We start from the raw sequence: 15970 nt of genomic DNA, 5'->3' as shown, positions 1-15970 counted from the left end.
TGCCCAACCACTAATATAACAATATAACAATATAACAATATAACAACTACAGCATGGAAACAGGCCTGTCCGGCCCTACCAGTCCACAACGACCATTCTCCCTGACCTAGTCTCATCTACCTGCACTCAGACCATAACCCTCCAATCCCCTCCTATCCATATACCTATCCAATTTACTCTTAAATAATAAAATCGAGCCAGCCTCCACCACTTCCACCGGAAGCCCATTCCATACAGCCACAACCCTCTGAGTAAAGAAGTTCCCCCTCATGTTACCCCTAAACCTTTGTCCCTCAATTCTGAAGCTATGTCCCCTTGTTGGAATCTTCCCCACTCTCAAAGGGAAAAGCCTACCCACGTCAACTCTGTCCGTCCCTCTCAAAATTTTAAAAACCTCTATCAAGTCCCCCCTCAACCTTCTACGCTCCAAAGAATAAAGACCCAACCTGTTCAACCTCTCTCTGTAGCCTAAGTGCTGAAACCCAGGCAACATTCTAGTAAATCTCCTCTGTACCCTCTCCATTTTGTCGACATCCTTCCTATAATTTGGCGACCAGAACTGCACACCATACTCCAGATTCGGCCTCACCAATGCCCTGTACAATTTCAACATTACATCCCAACTTCTATACTCGATGCTCTGATTTATAAAGGCAAGCATACCAAACGCCTTCTTCACCACCCTATCCACATGAGATTCCACCTTCAGGGAACAATGCACAGTTATTCCCAGATCCCTCTGTTCCACTGCATTCCTCAATTCCCTACCATTTACCCTGTACGTCCTATTTTGATTTGTCCTACCAAAATGCAGCACCTCACACTTATCAGCATTAAACTCCATCTGCCATCTTTCAGCCCACCCTTCCAAAAGGCCCAAGTCTCTCTGTAGACTTTGAAAATCTACCTCACTATCAACTACTCCACCTATCTTAGTATCATCTGCATATTTACTAATCCAATTTGCCACACCATCATCCAGATCATTAATGTAAATGACAAACAACAGTGGACCCAACACAGATCCTTGGGGCACTCCACTAGACACTGGCCTCCAACCTGACATACAATTGTCAACCGTTACCCTCTGGTATCTCCCATTCAGCCATTGTTGAATCCATCTTGCAACCTCACTATTAATACCCAACGATTTAACCTTCTTAATCAACCTTCCATGTGGAACCTTGTCAAATGCCTTACTGAAGTCCATATAGACAACATCCACAGCCTTGCCCTTATCAATTTCCCTGGTAACCTCTTCAAAAAATTCAAGAAGATTAGTCAAACATGACCTTCCAGGCACAAATCCATGTTGACTGTTTCTAATCAGGCCTTGATTATCCAAATAATTATATATATTGTCCCTAAGTATCTTTTCCATTAATTTTCCCACCACAGACGTCAAACTAATAGGTCTATAATTGCTAGGTTTACTTTTAGAACCTTTTTTAAACAACGGCACAACATGCGCAATGCGCCAATCTTCCGGCACCATCCCTGTTTCTAATGACGTTTGAAATATTTCCGTCATAGCCCCTGCTATTTCTGCACTAACTTCCCTCAATGTCCTAGGGAATATCCTATCAGGACCTGGAGACTTATCCACTTTTATATTCTTCAAAAGTGTCCGTACCTCCTCTTCTTTAATCCTCCTAATTTCCATCACTACTCTACTTGTTTCGCTTACCTCACATAATTCAATATCCTTCTCCTCGGTAAATACCGAAGAAAAGAAATTGTTTAATATCTCCCCCATTTCTTCCGGCTCAGCACATAGCTGTCCACTCTGACTCTCTAATGGACCAATTTTATCCCTCACTATCCTTTTGCTATTGACATATCTGTAGAACCCCTTATACTGTGTGTAGTAAAGAACTGCAGATGCTGGCTTAAATCGAAGATAGATGCAAAATGCTCGAGTAACTCAGCGGGACAGGCAGCATCTCCAGAGACGCTATATTATAATATTCTACCTATCATTTGTCAAATTTGCCATCCACAACAAATATACATCTTTCATAAAAATACAATTTAAGAAGTAATTCTAACAAATTTTGAAGTCTGATATAGACAGAAATGAACAGCGTTTATAGAGAAACAGATTTTAGATTTAAATAATAATGGAGATCACAGATATGATATATATGATATCACAGATTAATACCACTTCTGTGTTCGCTGACAAGATGCATTGGCTATATTAAACTGCACAGCAAACCACCATACAAAGCAGTCCAGGTTCATGCATTTGCTGAATGCTTCACGCCCATAAACAAAGAAGTGCATCAACACACGCACACGCAAAACACCTGCCAACGACTGCACCCAGGCAAATGATCAGGCGTGTATAATCCCAACCAAGTCCAAGACCAGTTGCAACCAAAAATGCAAAGGGAGCGTATCTTTGATCGCGCTTTCATCGCTGCGAGAAGGCAGACGTTTGTTCTTGTCTGCAGTGTAATCAGTCTCGCTGCTGCTCGCCCAGTCATTCAATGTCACAAAGGAAATTACTCAGGGCCGTCACATATTTATGCAGGAGCAAATCCAAACCACAACACGATATTCCTTTGCTGCTTGCCAAACAGGTTAGTTAGACATTGTGTAGGAGAGGAACTGCAGATAGACACAAAATGCTGGAGTAACTCAGCGGGTCAGACAGCACCTCTGGAGGAAAGGAATAAGTGACATTTCGGGTCGACGCTGGGTCACTCCAGCTTTTTGTGTCTATCTTCAGCTCCACATCGTGCGGTCCACTCAGCTCACCAGTGTACAGCACAAATGAAAAAACAATTATCTCCCACTTTCATTGGGGCATAAACCGATTGATTAGAAAAGTTTTGCCAATAAAATGCCTTTATTCAATTTATTTTATTTCCATAAAACTCCAATGGTGGTGTCGCAGTCAATTCCAGCCACTGTACATCAGGGAACCTACATTACATTACCCTTGGAAACCGTACAGCAAAGATTCAGCTGATTGAAACCAGGCCTGCAAGATCTAAATCATGAGGACAAGCTGCACAGATTAGGCGGAGACACGAGCAACTACAGATGCTGGAATCTTGAGCAACAAAGTGCTGGAGGAACTCGGCAATTAAGATAGTATCTGAAGCGGGGGGGGGGGTGGGGGGAAGTGGACAGACAACATTTGGGGTTTGGACGCTTCTTCAAACCGGGTGAGGCTTGCCATAAGGTCATAAGTGACAGGAGTCGAATTAGGCCACTCGGCCCATCAAGTCTACTCTGCCATTCAATCATTGCTGGTCTCTCTCTCCCTCCTAACCCCATACCCTTGAGAATGGAAGATAAAAGCCTGATCCAATCGGGGCAATTCAGATGATTTACAGGCGTTACGTAGAACTTAGACCAGTACATTCCACCCAGCATTTCCACCCAAACCGCCCCCTCCCTGGCTACTTGAGCCTGTAACTGCAGGAGATGCAACACCTGTCCTTGTACCTCCTCCCTTGCTTCCATCCAAGGACCCCAAATGACGTTCCAGGTGAGGCAGAGGTTCACGTGCACCTCCTCCAACCTCATCTACTGTATCCAGAGTTCCTAACGTGGCTTCCTTCATGTCGGCAAGACCAAGCCAAGTCTCAACAACCACTTTGCCGAACATTTGCACTTGATTCTCCAAGACTTGCAGGAACTCCCAGTCGCGAACCATTTTAACTTCCCTTCCCATTCCCATGGTGACCTTCCTCTCCAGCTACATTCCTAAGCAATTTGCTTCTCGTCGATCCTCTAACTACACAATTCGCATTTCTCTAATCCTCTTGAGCCATACCTTGGGTGTGTGCTCATCTCTGGCCTTTGTCTAACCGTCTGCCTATCCAAATCTCCCCTTCATCTATGGGTGGCCATGATTTGTCCTGCCCCTCCACACTTCTAGCTTTCTCTTTCTTTGGTAATCCAGCGTCCACAGTTCCTTGTTTCCATATAGAACAGCACAGCACAGGAACAGGCCCTTCGGCCCACTGTATCTGTGCCAAGCACGATGCAAGATAAACGAATTTCATCTGCCTGCACGTGATCCAGATCCATCCATTCCCTGCATGTCCATGTGCTCATCTAAAAGTCGCTTAAACTTCACTGTTGTGTCATATAGAAAAACAAATTCAAAATCATCATTTAGCATCTTAATTATACATTATGTTTTTATCAAATAATTATTTTGATTGCCAAGACTGAAGAAGGGCCTTGACCCAAAACATCACCTTTTCCTTTTCTCCAGAGATGCTGCCTGACCCGCTGAGTTACCCCAGCACTTTGTGTCTATCTACTTTTGATTGCGAAGCTCAACTTTCCTTTAATTACCCTCTCAATTTTTATGTTTACAATGGTCACATGGATTCCTCTCTTTTCTAATAAAAAGATCTATTATTGCACTAAATGCTCTCTTCTGGTATCCTCCGTTCATCAATATTTTTTACATTGTTTGCTTCGTTACTGTAAACGCTGCCTCAAAATTGTCATGAGCTGCATTGCCCAATCTCTTCCAGGGAGCTCCTACTTTGAATGCCCTTCAATTCCTTTTCTGAGGTACATTGGTTTGCCTACCAACTTCTGATTCCAATCTAATCATGTCAGATCATTTTTCAACTCACTTCCACGGGACCGCCTTCATATTTTAAATTTTGCCAGATGTCATCCTTTTGCATGGCTATTCTAACAAAAGCTTTTCACTGTACCTCAGTACATGTGACAATAAATTTACACTAAACTAAACTCGGAAGACTTACTTGCTTGCTTAATACAGTTACAGCTGCCCGCTGGTTTTCACCCTGATCCCTTCCGTTTATGAACAGCATGCAGGTAGAAATATCCTGGTCCTTACCTTCTTTTTCTTTGAGCCAATTCATCAAATTTGTCCCCAGGTCACACTCACAATAGTCTCCCTTTCACTTCTCACTACTCTTTAACTGTGCCATTATCAATGACATTTTACAAAACGCCACTACTTTGCTGAGGGCAGCTGGGAATGGACAAAAAATAATGGCCCTGCTAGTCTGAAATGTAATGCCATTTTTTTAAAGACAGAAACAAGCTGCAAGAATAAATGTGTGACAAAAACCTAATCGATTCCTCTGTATGTCATGGGCCTGTGTTCTCTGTTTCCAAAAGTCTGAAAGCTGGTGACAACTTGTGATTGACCCCCACAACCCTTTGCCACAGGGTCTGCATTACTATGCAGGAAGCTTACTATCATTTTCTTTGCCCATGAAACATTCCTTACAGAATATATGCAGAACCACAATAGATTCTTCTACTGAGAATTCATCACCAACTATATTGAAAGACATCATCGTGTCACATGGCAATTACAAATCTGAACATCATCTTAACCATTGTAATGCCTGGTCAAAATATAAAGCTTAAATGGGAACTCATTAAGGTAAATGGCAATTAAACTTTCTTTAGGGAATCATTGTTAAATATTTATATTAGGAACTTGGGTTTTGATTGGATAGCATGCAACACAAGCTTTTCATTGTACTTGGTACATGGGACAATAAACTGAACTAAACAAAACAAAAAAGAGTATTGTTTTTGATTTACAAGCAATAAGCAAAGCTGACAATGATTGACAAATTTATTGAAATATATCTACATTGATATATCCATGAAAGTTGCCTTCAACCAGTCCCAAAGTGTGTGATAAGGTTTGGGATTCCTAGAGCCTAGTTTACGCTTTGAATACTTACATCTGTGTGCCTGGTTGTGCCATTTATTTGATTGTATGGAATGAGTCACATAGACAAACAGCATGCAAACAGGCCCTATGGTCTAACTTGCCCATGCCAACCAAGATGCCTCAAAACCTTTCCGATCTCTGTACTTGTCTTATAAATGTTGTTCTAGTACCTGCCTCAACTACTTCCTCTGGCAGCACATTCCATGTGAAAAAGCTGCCCTCAGGTTCCTAATAAATCTTACCCTTCTCACCTTAAACCTGTGTCCTCTTGTTCTGGATTCCCCTACTCTGAAAAATAGATTTTGTTCATTCACCCTATCTACTCCCCTCATGATTATATACATGTCTATAAGATCACTGCTCAGCTTCCTGTACTCCAAGGAATAAAGCCCTAGCCTGCCCAACCTCTCTCCATAGCTCAGGCCCTCGAGTCCTACCAACATCATCAAAAGTTTTTTTTAAAGTTTAGTTTAGAGATACAGCACAGAAACAGGCCCTTCAGCCCACCGAGTCCGCAATGGCCAGTGATCCCCGCACTTTAACAATATCCTACACACACTAGGCACAATTTACACATACACCAAGCCAATTAACATACAAACCTGTACGTCTTGGAGTGTGGGAGGAAACTGAAGATCTCGGAGAAAACCCACGCGGTTGGGGGAGAATGTACAAACTTCGTACAGACAACACCCATAGTTGGGATTGAACCCGGGTCTCCAGCACTGCAAGCGCTGTGAGGCAGCAACTCTACCCCTGGGCCACTGTGCCAACCTAATCTCTGCACTCTTTCCAGCTTCTAAACATCATTTCCTATAGCAAAGCGACCAACACTGAACACAATACCACAAATGCAGACTCACCAATGTCTTGTACAACTGTAACATCTCAACTTTTATACTGAATTCTCTGACTAATGAAGGTCAAATGTACTGAAAGCCGTATTGACCACGCTATCTACCAGTGATGAGTAGGATGGAACTTCAGATGCTGGTGTAAACCAAAGATAGACACAAAAAGCTGGAGTAACTCAACGGGACAGGCAGCATCTCTGGAGGGAAGGAATGGTGATGTTTCAGGTCGACACCCTTCTTCTTCAGACTGAAGAAGGGTCTCAATCTGAAAAGAAAGATTATCTTCTCCCAAAAAAAGGTTGTCTTTGGAATTTCTTCATCAAGAAAGATGCAGGAACTGAATCCTTGAATGTTTAAAGCTGATAGATTTTTTTAAATCAGCGCAGGAATCAAGAGTCATGAAAGATGCATGTCGTTCCACCCTTCGCCCTCACTTCCTACGTAGAGGCAGCGACTGAAGGGTGCAGCTTCTGCAGTGATGGGTGTACAGAGCTGGTCAAGAGAGTTAGAGGAGAAACTTTGCGACAGCTTTGCACCAGTAGAATGGGCAAAGTTCCGGGACTCAGTAACGGACCTGTGCAAATACACCATCGTTGTGGACGACTTTAGGAGTGGAGAAATTGTGGCCTCCAGTTTCAAGATCTGGCTTCTTCCCACCACAACCATCGAAGTGTTACCTAATTGGAAGGCTTGGATGAATCAGGAGGTCTCCAATATACTGGGGACCAGTATTGAGTGATCAATAGTCTTGAGTATTCAAGTCTGGTGATTCAGGGCCACGTAACATATAAGAAGTCCAGGTACGCCCGCGATAAAGCCGTCAGGAAAGCAAAGCGTCACTTTCCAACAAAACAGACGCTCAGCAGATGTGGCAGCGCCTGCACACCATTACTTCCTGCAAGGGGAAACTAAGTAGCAGTTCAAGTGACAGCGATGCATCGCTCCTGGATGAGCTCGATGCTTAGAGTTAAGGAAGGGAAAGCTGAGGATCCATCAACCCGCCTTCGTCGATGAGATGGCGGTGGAGAGAGTCAACGGATTCAAGTTCCTGGGCATGCATATCGCTGATGATCTGATTTGGGTCCAGCGCACTGATACAATGATAAAGAAAGCTCATCGACACCTCTACTTCCGTAGATGATTGAAGAGATTTTTTGATATGCCGCCAATTATTCTTTCAAACTTCGACAGGTAGGCGGTAGAGAACAGACTGACAGTTTGCAGCACGGCCTCATTCAGTAACTTTAACTCACAGGTACGAAGGAGCCTGCAGAAAGTGGTAGACATTGCCTGGTCCATCACGGGTATGGACCTCCGCACCACCCTTCAGTGGCAGCCAGTATCAAAGATCCACAACCCCATCACATTCTCATCTCACTGCTACTACTGGGAAGGTGGGACAGAGGTCCGAGACCTGACCTCCAGATTCAAGACAGCTCTGTCCCTGAAACCATTAGGCTCATGAACCACACTGCACAGCCCAAACTACAAGCCTATCTCAGCAACAATTTGCAATGGCCTTTGTTCTTGTGTTTACACATCGTACTTTGATTTTGCATTATGATCTCGTTACCTGCTATGACAAATTATTACTTTATTATATTATTGGTTATTGTATATTCATTTGTTGTGTATCGTGTTAATGAGCTGGTTAAGCTGCAGCAATTAGAACTTTATTGTTCCATTCAATCACGGCTGATCTATCTTTCCCTCTCATCCCCATTCTCTTGCCTTCTCCCCATAACCCTTGACACCCTTACTAATCAAGAACCTATCAATTTCCACCTTAAAAATATCCATTGACATGGCCTCCACAGCCTTCTGTCACAGCTCTGGCTTCAACACTATACTCTCATCAAAACCCTTCTCCAAATTCCTTGACCACCGATTCTGCATCCAGTCTGCCACACAATCCTCAACCTTCTGACCCACAGAGCACAGGCAGTGATCATAGGTGACAACACATCCTCCACAATATTTCCCAACACCAGTGCCCTGCAAGTCTCTTACTGTACTCCCCTATACATTCACAATCATGTGGACAATTTCGGCTCAAACTACATCTACAAGTTTGCAGATGACACCACTGAGGTGGGCTGAATCACAAACAATGATGAGATGAAGCACAGAAAGGAGACATTGAGCATAGTTACATGGTATCAGGACACCAACCTCTCCCTCAATGTCTGCAAGATGAAGCAGCTAGTTATCGACTTGAGGAGGTGTGGCGGAGTACATGCCCGAATCAATATCAATGGCACAGAAGTGGAAGCAGTTGAGAGCTTCAAGTTCTATTAACAACGATCTGTCGTGGACTGACCACACTGAAGTGACAGCCTAGAAGGCACACCAACGACTCTACTTCCTCTGGAGACTATAATCGCCTCCAACGACATTTCAAACTTTTACAGATGCACCAGATGAAGCACTCTGTCAGGTTACATCACAGCCTGGGTTCGGAAACAGCTCTGGCCAAAACTGCAAGAAATCACAAGTGTTTTGGATGAAGCCCAATGCATCAAACAGATCAGACTCCCTACCATTGACTCCATCTACCTTGCTTCATGCTGCCTTGGAAAAGCAGCCAACATAATCAATGACCTTATCCACCAGTCATTCCTTTTTCTCCCTGCTCCCGTCAGACAGAAGATATGGAAGTTTGAAAATGTGCACCACTAGACTCAGGAACAGCTTATTCCCCTTCTGTTCTCAGGCTTCTGAACAGTCCTTCCATAAGCAAGGGTGCAGTCCAATTCCCCTCTATCATACTGCGGACATTGGACTTTGTCTCTGGATCTATTGTGATTTAATGCTGAAAACTATATTCTGCATTCTGTATCTTTTCTTTTGCTCTAGCCATTGGCTTTGGTTGTATTTATTATGTACAGTTTTATCTGAGTTGATTGGATAACATGCAGAACAAAGCTTTTCACTGAACCTCGTTTCATATGACAATGATAAATCTAAACCTAGAAAGCATTCTATCAGGATCCATCACAACTAGGTTTGGAAACAGCTTTGCCAAGACTGCAAGAAATTGCTCAGAGTTGTGGATGTAGCCCAACCCATCACAGACCAAAATCCCCCCCCTCCCCTCCATCCCTCCCCCCCCCCCCCCCCCCCCCCCCCATCTCCATCCACATGTCACATTAGCTCAGGAAAGCTGCCAACATATTCAAGGGCCGTTTATACCCCAGTCATTCCTTCTCATATTTGACAGAAGGTACGAGAATCTTAAAACCCCATAAAACCAGATTCAGAAACAGCTTCTTCCCTGCTGTTTTCAGACTATGAAACGGTCCACTCATAAACTAAGGGTCTGGTCCCGATCTCCCAAGCTATTTCATTGCGCCCCTTGCACTTTATATTTATCTGCGTTTTCTCTGTAGCTGTAACATGAGATTCTGTACTCTGGTCTTTTTTTCCTTGCTTGATCGCACTTGTGAGGTATCATTTGAGTGGATAGCGCACAGTACTACGTGACACAAGTGACAGTAATAAACCAACGCTACACTAACTTTATAACTATTTTTTAAAACAGAAAGTGCTTCACAAAACACTCTCTTAATCACGAGGTTGCTTCTCCAATAGCAGTTTTATCTTCTTAAGTTTGGTTCCCCTATCACTCAAAGCTACAACTTCCTTTCGGAACACCACAGTGGAATTCCCCTGCCCTTAGACTACAGCTAATAGTGTTAGTATTATACTTCTTTTTTGTGAATCCATAACACCCCTCTGCAGAACAGATTGAAATATGGAATTCTCTAGATAATCCTTCCTCTGGGAAATGCACCCATTCCCACCTTTTTCAGCAATCGGCCTTCATATTAGCAAACATTGTGTGAAAAGGATTATTTGCCATAATTTATGAACAGATGGGTCCATGGACAAACAGCTGTAGTGGTGTAATATAAAATACCAAACAAATAAATAGAACTTGCAAGATAATCACTGGCCAGGTGTGTTTGCGCCATTTTCAATGTGAAAAAGTAAAAGCTAAACACTTTCTGTTGTTCAAGGTGGAAACCTGAATTGAAGTTTATATTCATTCTTAGTGTGTGAGCATTGCTCACGGGCAGTTGGTTATGGTCCAATAACACAGGGGTGGTTCATAAATTCAGACTGGAGCTGAATTAGGCCATTCGGCCCATCGAGTCTACTCCACCATTCAATCATGGCTGATCTATTTTTTCCCTCTCAACTCCATTCGTCAGCCTTCATTTGTCATCCTTTGACACCTTTACTAATCAAGAAGCTACCAATCTCCGCTTTATAAATACCTAAACAGCCTCACAGCCATCTGTGGCAATGAAATCCATAGATTTGCCACCCTTTGGCTAAAAAAGTTCCTCCTCATCTCCTTTCTAAAGGTACGTCCTATTATTCTGAGCAGACTGGACACCATATACATCCTGGCAGAGAAACCAGGAGGGGGGAAGGTCTGTCAGGAAAGACTTTCCAATCCCCCCACTCTTCATTTGGCCAATAATTTCCTGACAAGGCCTTCCTGGCTACTCTGGTTGGGCAACCCAAAGCTCAATGTCAATGGGAGAGAGGGAAGTCAGGGCCAACATATTCTGAGAGGAAAACAAAAGGACTGTCTAGTGCTATTTCTCATTCTTCCTATATACCCAATTATATATTATAAATTAACCACAGGAAATTATACCTGCCAGCTATTCAAACTGAAGCCGATGACTAAACCTTTACAGGGAATGGTTTGCGTAATTACCCCCTGCTGCAAAAATATAAAGTCATAGTCAGAGAGTGATAGAGTGATACAGTGTGGAAACAGGCCCTTCAGCCCAACTTGCCCACACCGGCCAACATGTCCCAGCTACACTAGTCCCACCTGCCTGCGCTTGGTCCATATCCCTCCAAACTTGACCTGTCCATGTACCTGTCTAACTGTTTCATAATCGTTGGGATAATCCCAGCCTCAACTATCTACTCTGGCAGCTTGTTCCATACACCCACCACCCTTTGTGTGAAAACATTACCCCTCAGATTCCTATTAAATCTTTTCCCCTTCACCTTGAACCTATGTCCTCTGGTCCTCAATTCCCCTACTCTGGGCAAGAGACTCTGTGCATCTACCCGATCTATTCCTCTCATGAGTCAGATAGACCATAGCAACGAGAGATTCACTAATTATATTGAACATCTTGGTAAAATCGGGGCGTATTGACAGCAGCCATGGAGCAAGATAACAATATAACCTGTCAATTAAAATCAGCGCCAAAACAAATCACAGACGTTTGACTGTGGGCGAGTTCACTGATCACATCAGGCCACGTTAATGCGGTGGGTTCATTACTTCAAGAAACCCTTGCATTCCTTCTCCGTCCCTCCCCTACCCAAGTGGTTATACGAGCTTCATAGTCATCTCATTGTCTGCAACTCATTTTCACCCACGGCTAACAATGGCCTGTTTCCTTTATCATCGTTACTTTTTTTGCATATCTTTCATTCATTTGTTCAATATCTCTTGTAATTTTGGTCTCCTAATTTGAGGACGGACATTATTGGTATTGAGGGAGTGCACTGTTGGTTCACCAGGTTAATTCCCGGGATGGCGGGACTGACATATGATGAAAGAATAGATCGTCAACTGATGAAGATCACCTCTCATCCTTCCGGAATTTAGACGGATGAGAGGTGATCTTACAGAAACATATAACATTCTTAAAGGATTGGACAGACTAGATGCAGGAAAAATGTTCCCGATGTTGGGGGAGTCCAGAACCAAGGTTCACAATTTAGGAATAGGCGGCAGGCCATTTAGGACTGAGATGAGGAAAAAACTTCACCCAGAGAGGTGTGAATCTGTGGAATCCTCTGCCACAGAAGGCAGTGGAGGCCAATTCACTGGATGTTTTCAAGGGAGAGTTAGATTTAGCTCTTAGGGCTAAAGGAATCAAGGGATATGGGGAAAAAGCAGGAACGGGGTGCTGATTTTAGATGATCAGCCATGACGGTACTGGCTCGAAGGGCCGAATGGCCGACTCCTGCATCTACTTTTCTATGTTTCTCTCTGTCTGAAGAGGGGTCTCAACATGAATCGTCACCAATTCCTTCTCTCCAGAGATGCTGTCTGTCCCGCTGAGTTACTCCAGATTTCTGTGTCTATCTTCGTGTTGAACCAGAATCTGCAGTCCTATCCTGCCTACATTAAATATGTTTTTGGAAAAGTTTTATTGCACAAACAAGAGAACCGCCGCGGCGTCGCTTTGTAATCTAATCGCGACGACCAGCTAGCTACCTGCAGGTGCCAGTACTGGACGTTTCTCGTTTGTTGCCTCCAGTTCATGATTAAACATAGTTTCTACTTATAACCCCCAGCGGGGCAAAGGTGCGTTCTGGAAACACGAAGGCATCCAACAGGACGATTAAAAAAAACAAAAGTATTTGCAAACAGCTCACTCTTCAGACTTTGAGATCGATTAGCACGATAAATGTTTGGGAGCGATGTCGCATTTTAAAACAGCCACCGTCTTCCGGGTCAAATAAATACCGCCTCCCCCCCAACATGGTTTAAGTAGAAACAAAAGCATGAAAGACCCCGAATGAAGTCAAAGTGTTGCCCTAGTGCCCGAACAGTCCCTGCTTAGTGAACAGGTCACTAACTGGCAGCGTTGTTGAAAAGAGGGACTGTAATCTACTCCAGATCTGCCGCCGAACCCGAAAGTGCATTTCAAAACAAACAACAAGAAGCCAGAGGGGGAATAATTAATGCGAGGTTGGATACAGAGACGGTAGATCATTGGGGGGTGGGGGGAGGATTTGACTGTGTGGATTGCACTTGCGTGACATTGACCGGAGCTGCTTATTGAACAAGCCTCAGATATGGTAGGCTTGTTGCCCCTCTCCCCCCACCACCACTATTACCCTCCGCGTTTAAGCGTGTCAAAGCCCCGGGGAGGGAGGGAGGTTGAGGGGGAGGGGTTGGGGAGAAGGGAGTGGGGAGGAGAAGGGAGTGGGGTGGGGGAGGGAGTGGGGTGAGGGAGGGAGTGGGGTGAGGGGTTGGGGAGGGATTGCGGTGGGGGAAGGGAGGGAGTGGGGTTGGGGGGAGGGAGTGGGGTTGTGGGGAGGGAGGGAGGGAGGGAGTGGGGTTGGGGGGAGAAGGGAGTGGGGTTGGGGGGGAGGGAATGGGGTTGGGGGAGGGAGTGGGGTTGGGGGGGAGGGAGTGGGGTTGGGGGGGAGGGAGTGGGGTTGGGGGGGAGGGAGTGGGGTTAGGGGGGAGAGGGAGTGGGGTGGGGGGGAGGGAGTGGGGTGGGGGGGAGGGAATGGGGTTGGGGGGAGGGAGTGGGGTTGGGGGGGAGGGAGTGGGGTTGGGGGGAGGGAGTGAGGTTGGGGGGGAGGGAGTGGGAGGGAGAGGGATTGTGGGGATGGGGAGGGAGGAAGTGGGGTTGGGGAGGGAGGGAGTGGGGCTGGTGGGGGGGGAGAGGGATAGTGGGGTTGGGGAGGACTAAATTTCGTCAAAAAAACTTGTTTTTTTGGATGACAAATAAAGATATCCTGAATCATGAATCCTGAGGGAGGGAGGGAGTGGGGTTGGGGGGGAGAGTGGGGTTGGGAGTGGGTGGGGTTGGGGATAGTGGGGTTGTGGGGGGAGGGAGTGGGGTTGGGGAGGGGAGGGGTCTTACCTCCGAACAGGTGAGGCGACAGGTGAGCGGGCAGGGATCCGATCAGCAGGCGGGGAGCCCCGTGCCCTCCAGGGCGCTCCCCTGTGCTCTCCTCGGGAGTGCTGCTCTCTGATTCCTCCTGTGAGCTGTAGGTGCCTCCACTGTTGGGGATGTTGAGCGACTGGTTGCGGCGGCTGCCCCCCACCGTTGCCGTCGCCGCTGCCGTCGCCGCTGCCGCCCCCCTGCCTCCAGCAGCAGCAGCCGAGGGGGTCACGTAGTGGTAGCGGCCGCCGGCCAAGGCTGTGGTCACCCCGGCCCCGGCACCTGAGCCGCTGCTGGACCCGGCCACTGAGCTGCTGCTGGCCGTGGCCGAGGGTAGATCAGAGCCCGAGTAAGCCCGGGTCCGCCCGTTTGTAGCCGGGCTGCTCTGCTTTGGCCCCATGAGTCAATTCACAGCCGCTCCTGGATCCTCTCTCAGTAAAAAACTTCGGATTCACTTTCCGCGGCTGGTTCCCTTTTCCCCCCCAAAAAACTGTTCCCACTTCACTTGTTCTGCCGGATCAACCCCCCTCCCCTCCCCTCCCCTCCCCTCCCCTCGCCCGCAGCCCAGTCAGTGCCGCCGACCCTCCTCAGTTGATACCCATTTGCAGGCAGTGGTAGACGTGTTTGTAAGATCACACACACTGTGTGTGAGTTTGTGCGTATGTGAGGGGGAGCAAGATCTCAACAAAGAAACACCCCCCTCTCTCCTCTCTCTCCCCGAATCACCTCCCCCCCTCTCTCTCCCCGAATCACCTCCACCACTCCCCCCCTCTCTCTCCCCGAATCACTTCCACCACTCCCCCCCTCTCTCTCCTCTCCCCGAATCACCTCCACCACTCCCCCCTTCTCCCTCCCCTCTCTCCTTTCCTCTCCTCTCCCTCCCACCGGTCTGTGTCCTGGAGGGCCAGCCAGCGGGCAGGCAGGCGGGCAGGGTTCAGTAAGTACCTGCCGCAAGGCTCCTCTGTGAGCGTTGAGCGGGTCCGGCCCTTAATCCACCTCCTGTCGCTGATGTTTGGGGCTCCTGCTGCTGCTGTTGCTGCCCCATGGCGGTGCTAAACCAGGAGCATGGTCCGGCATCAAAGCAAGAGTGAGCTGTTGCTGTTTGTTAACCGTCCCATTCCCCTCCCTCCCTCCCTTTCCCTCACGCCTGGGAAACTCCGTGTTCAGCCCTGAACGACGGGCAGACGGGGAAACGCCGAGCAGCTCGCATTGTTGGAATCAGTCTGACACCCAGAGACATTCACAACAGACAGCGACACTCAGACTCAATGACTGGCTGCCTGCCTGACTGACTGACTGCCCTCCTTCTCACGTCTGGGCGCGTCACAAAAACAGCAGGAAGAGATCACACAGCCACAAGGAGACGGCGAGAGAGGTGGGGATGTACACAGGGCACAGTGACAGTGCGAGAGAGGGAGAGACAGACAGACAGACAGACAGAGAGAGAGAGAAGCAACGACGCACAGAGCACAGTGACAGTGCGAGACAGAGAGAGAGAGACAGAGAGAGAGAGAGAGAGAGAAGCAACAACGCACAGTGACAGTGCGAGAGATAGACAGACAGACAGAGATAGAGAGAGAAGCAACAACACACATAGCCCAGTGACAATGCGAGAGAGAGAGAGAGAGAGAGAGACAGAGAGAGACAGAGAGAGAAGCAACAACGCACAGAGCACACAACGAGGACAAAGAGAAGGAACAATATACCGAGCTACAGAGAGGACGATACAATGTGTGAGTGAGTGAGAGGGA

The 15970-nt window shown here is 46.5% G+C and overlaps 1 protein-coding gene across 2 annotated transcripts in view; it reads right to left on the bottom strand.

Annotated features, from left to right (window-relative positions):
* The window catches only part of LOC144602431 (E3 ubiquitin-protein ligase znrf2-like), a 464175-nt gene extending 449253 nt beyond the window's left edge, over positions 1-14922 (bottom strand). For both annotated transcript variants that reach the window (XM_078415562.1, XM_078415553.1), the window contains exon 1: positions 14199-14922. In XM_078415562.1, the coding sequence (XP_078271688.1) occupies positions 14199-14619 (421 nt within the window). In that variant the 5' untranslated portion in view covers positions 14620-14922. The remainder of the gene's footprint in view (positions 1-14198) is intronic.
* Between the last annotated feature and the right edge of the window lie 1048 nt (positions 14923-15970).

Source organism: Rhinoraja longicauda, chromosome 2 (genome assembly GCF_053455715.1).
Source record: "Rhinoraja longicauda isolate Sanriku21f chromosome 2, sRhiLon1.1, whole genome shotgun sequence".
In the NCBI taxonomy this organism is placed as follows: domain Eukaryota; kingdom Metazoa; phylum Chordata; class Chondrichthyes; order Rajiformes; family Arhynchobatidae; genus Rhinoraja; species Rhinoraja longicauda.
The sequence above is the reverse complement of the archived record's forward strand: the minus strand, read 5'-3'. Positions and strand labels throughout refer to the sequence as shown.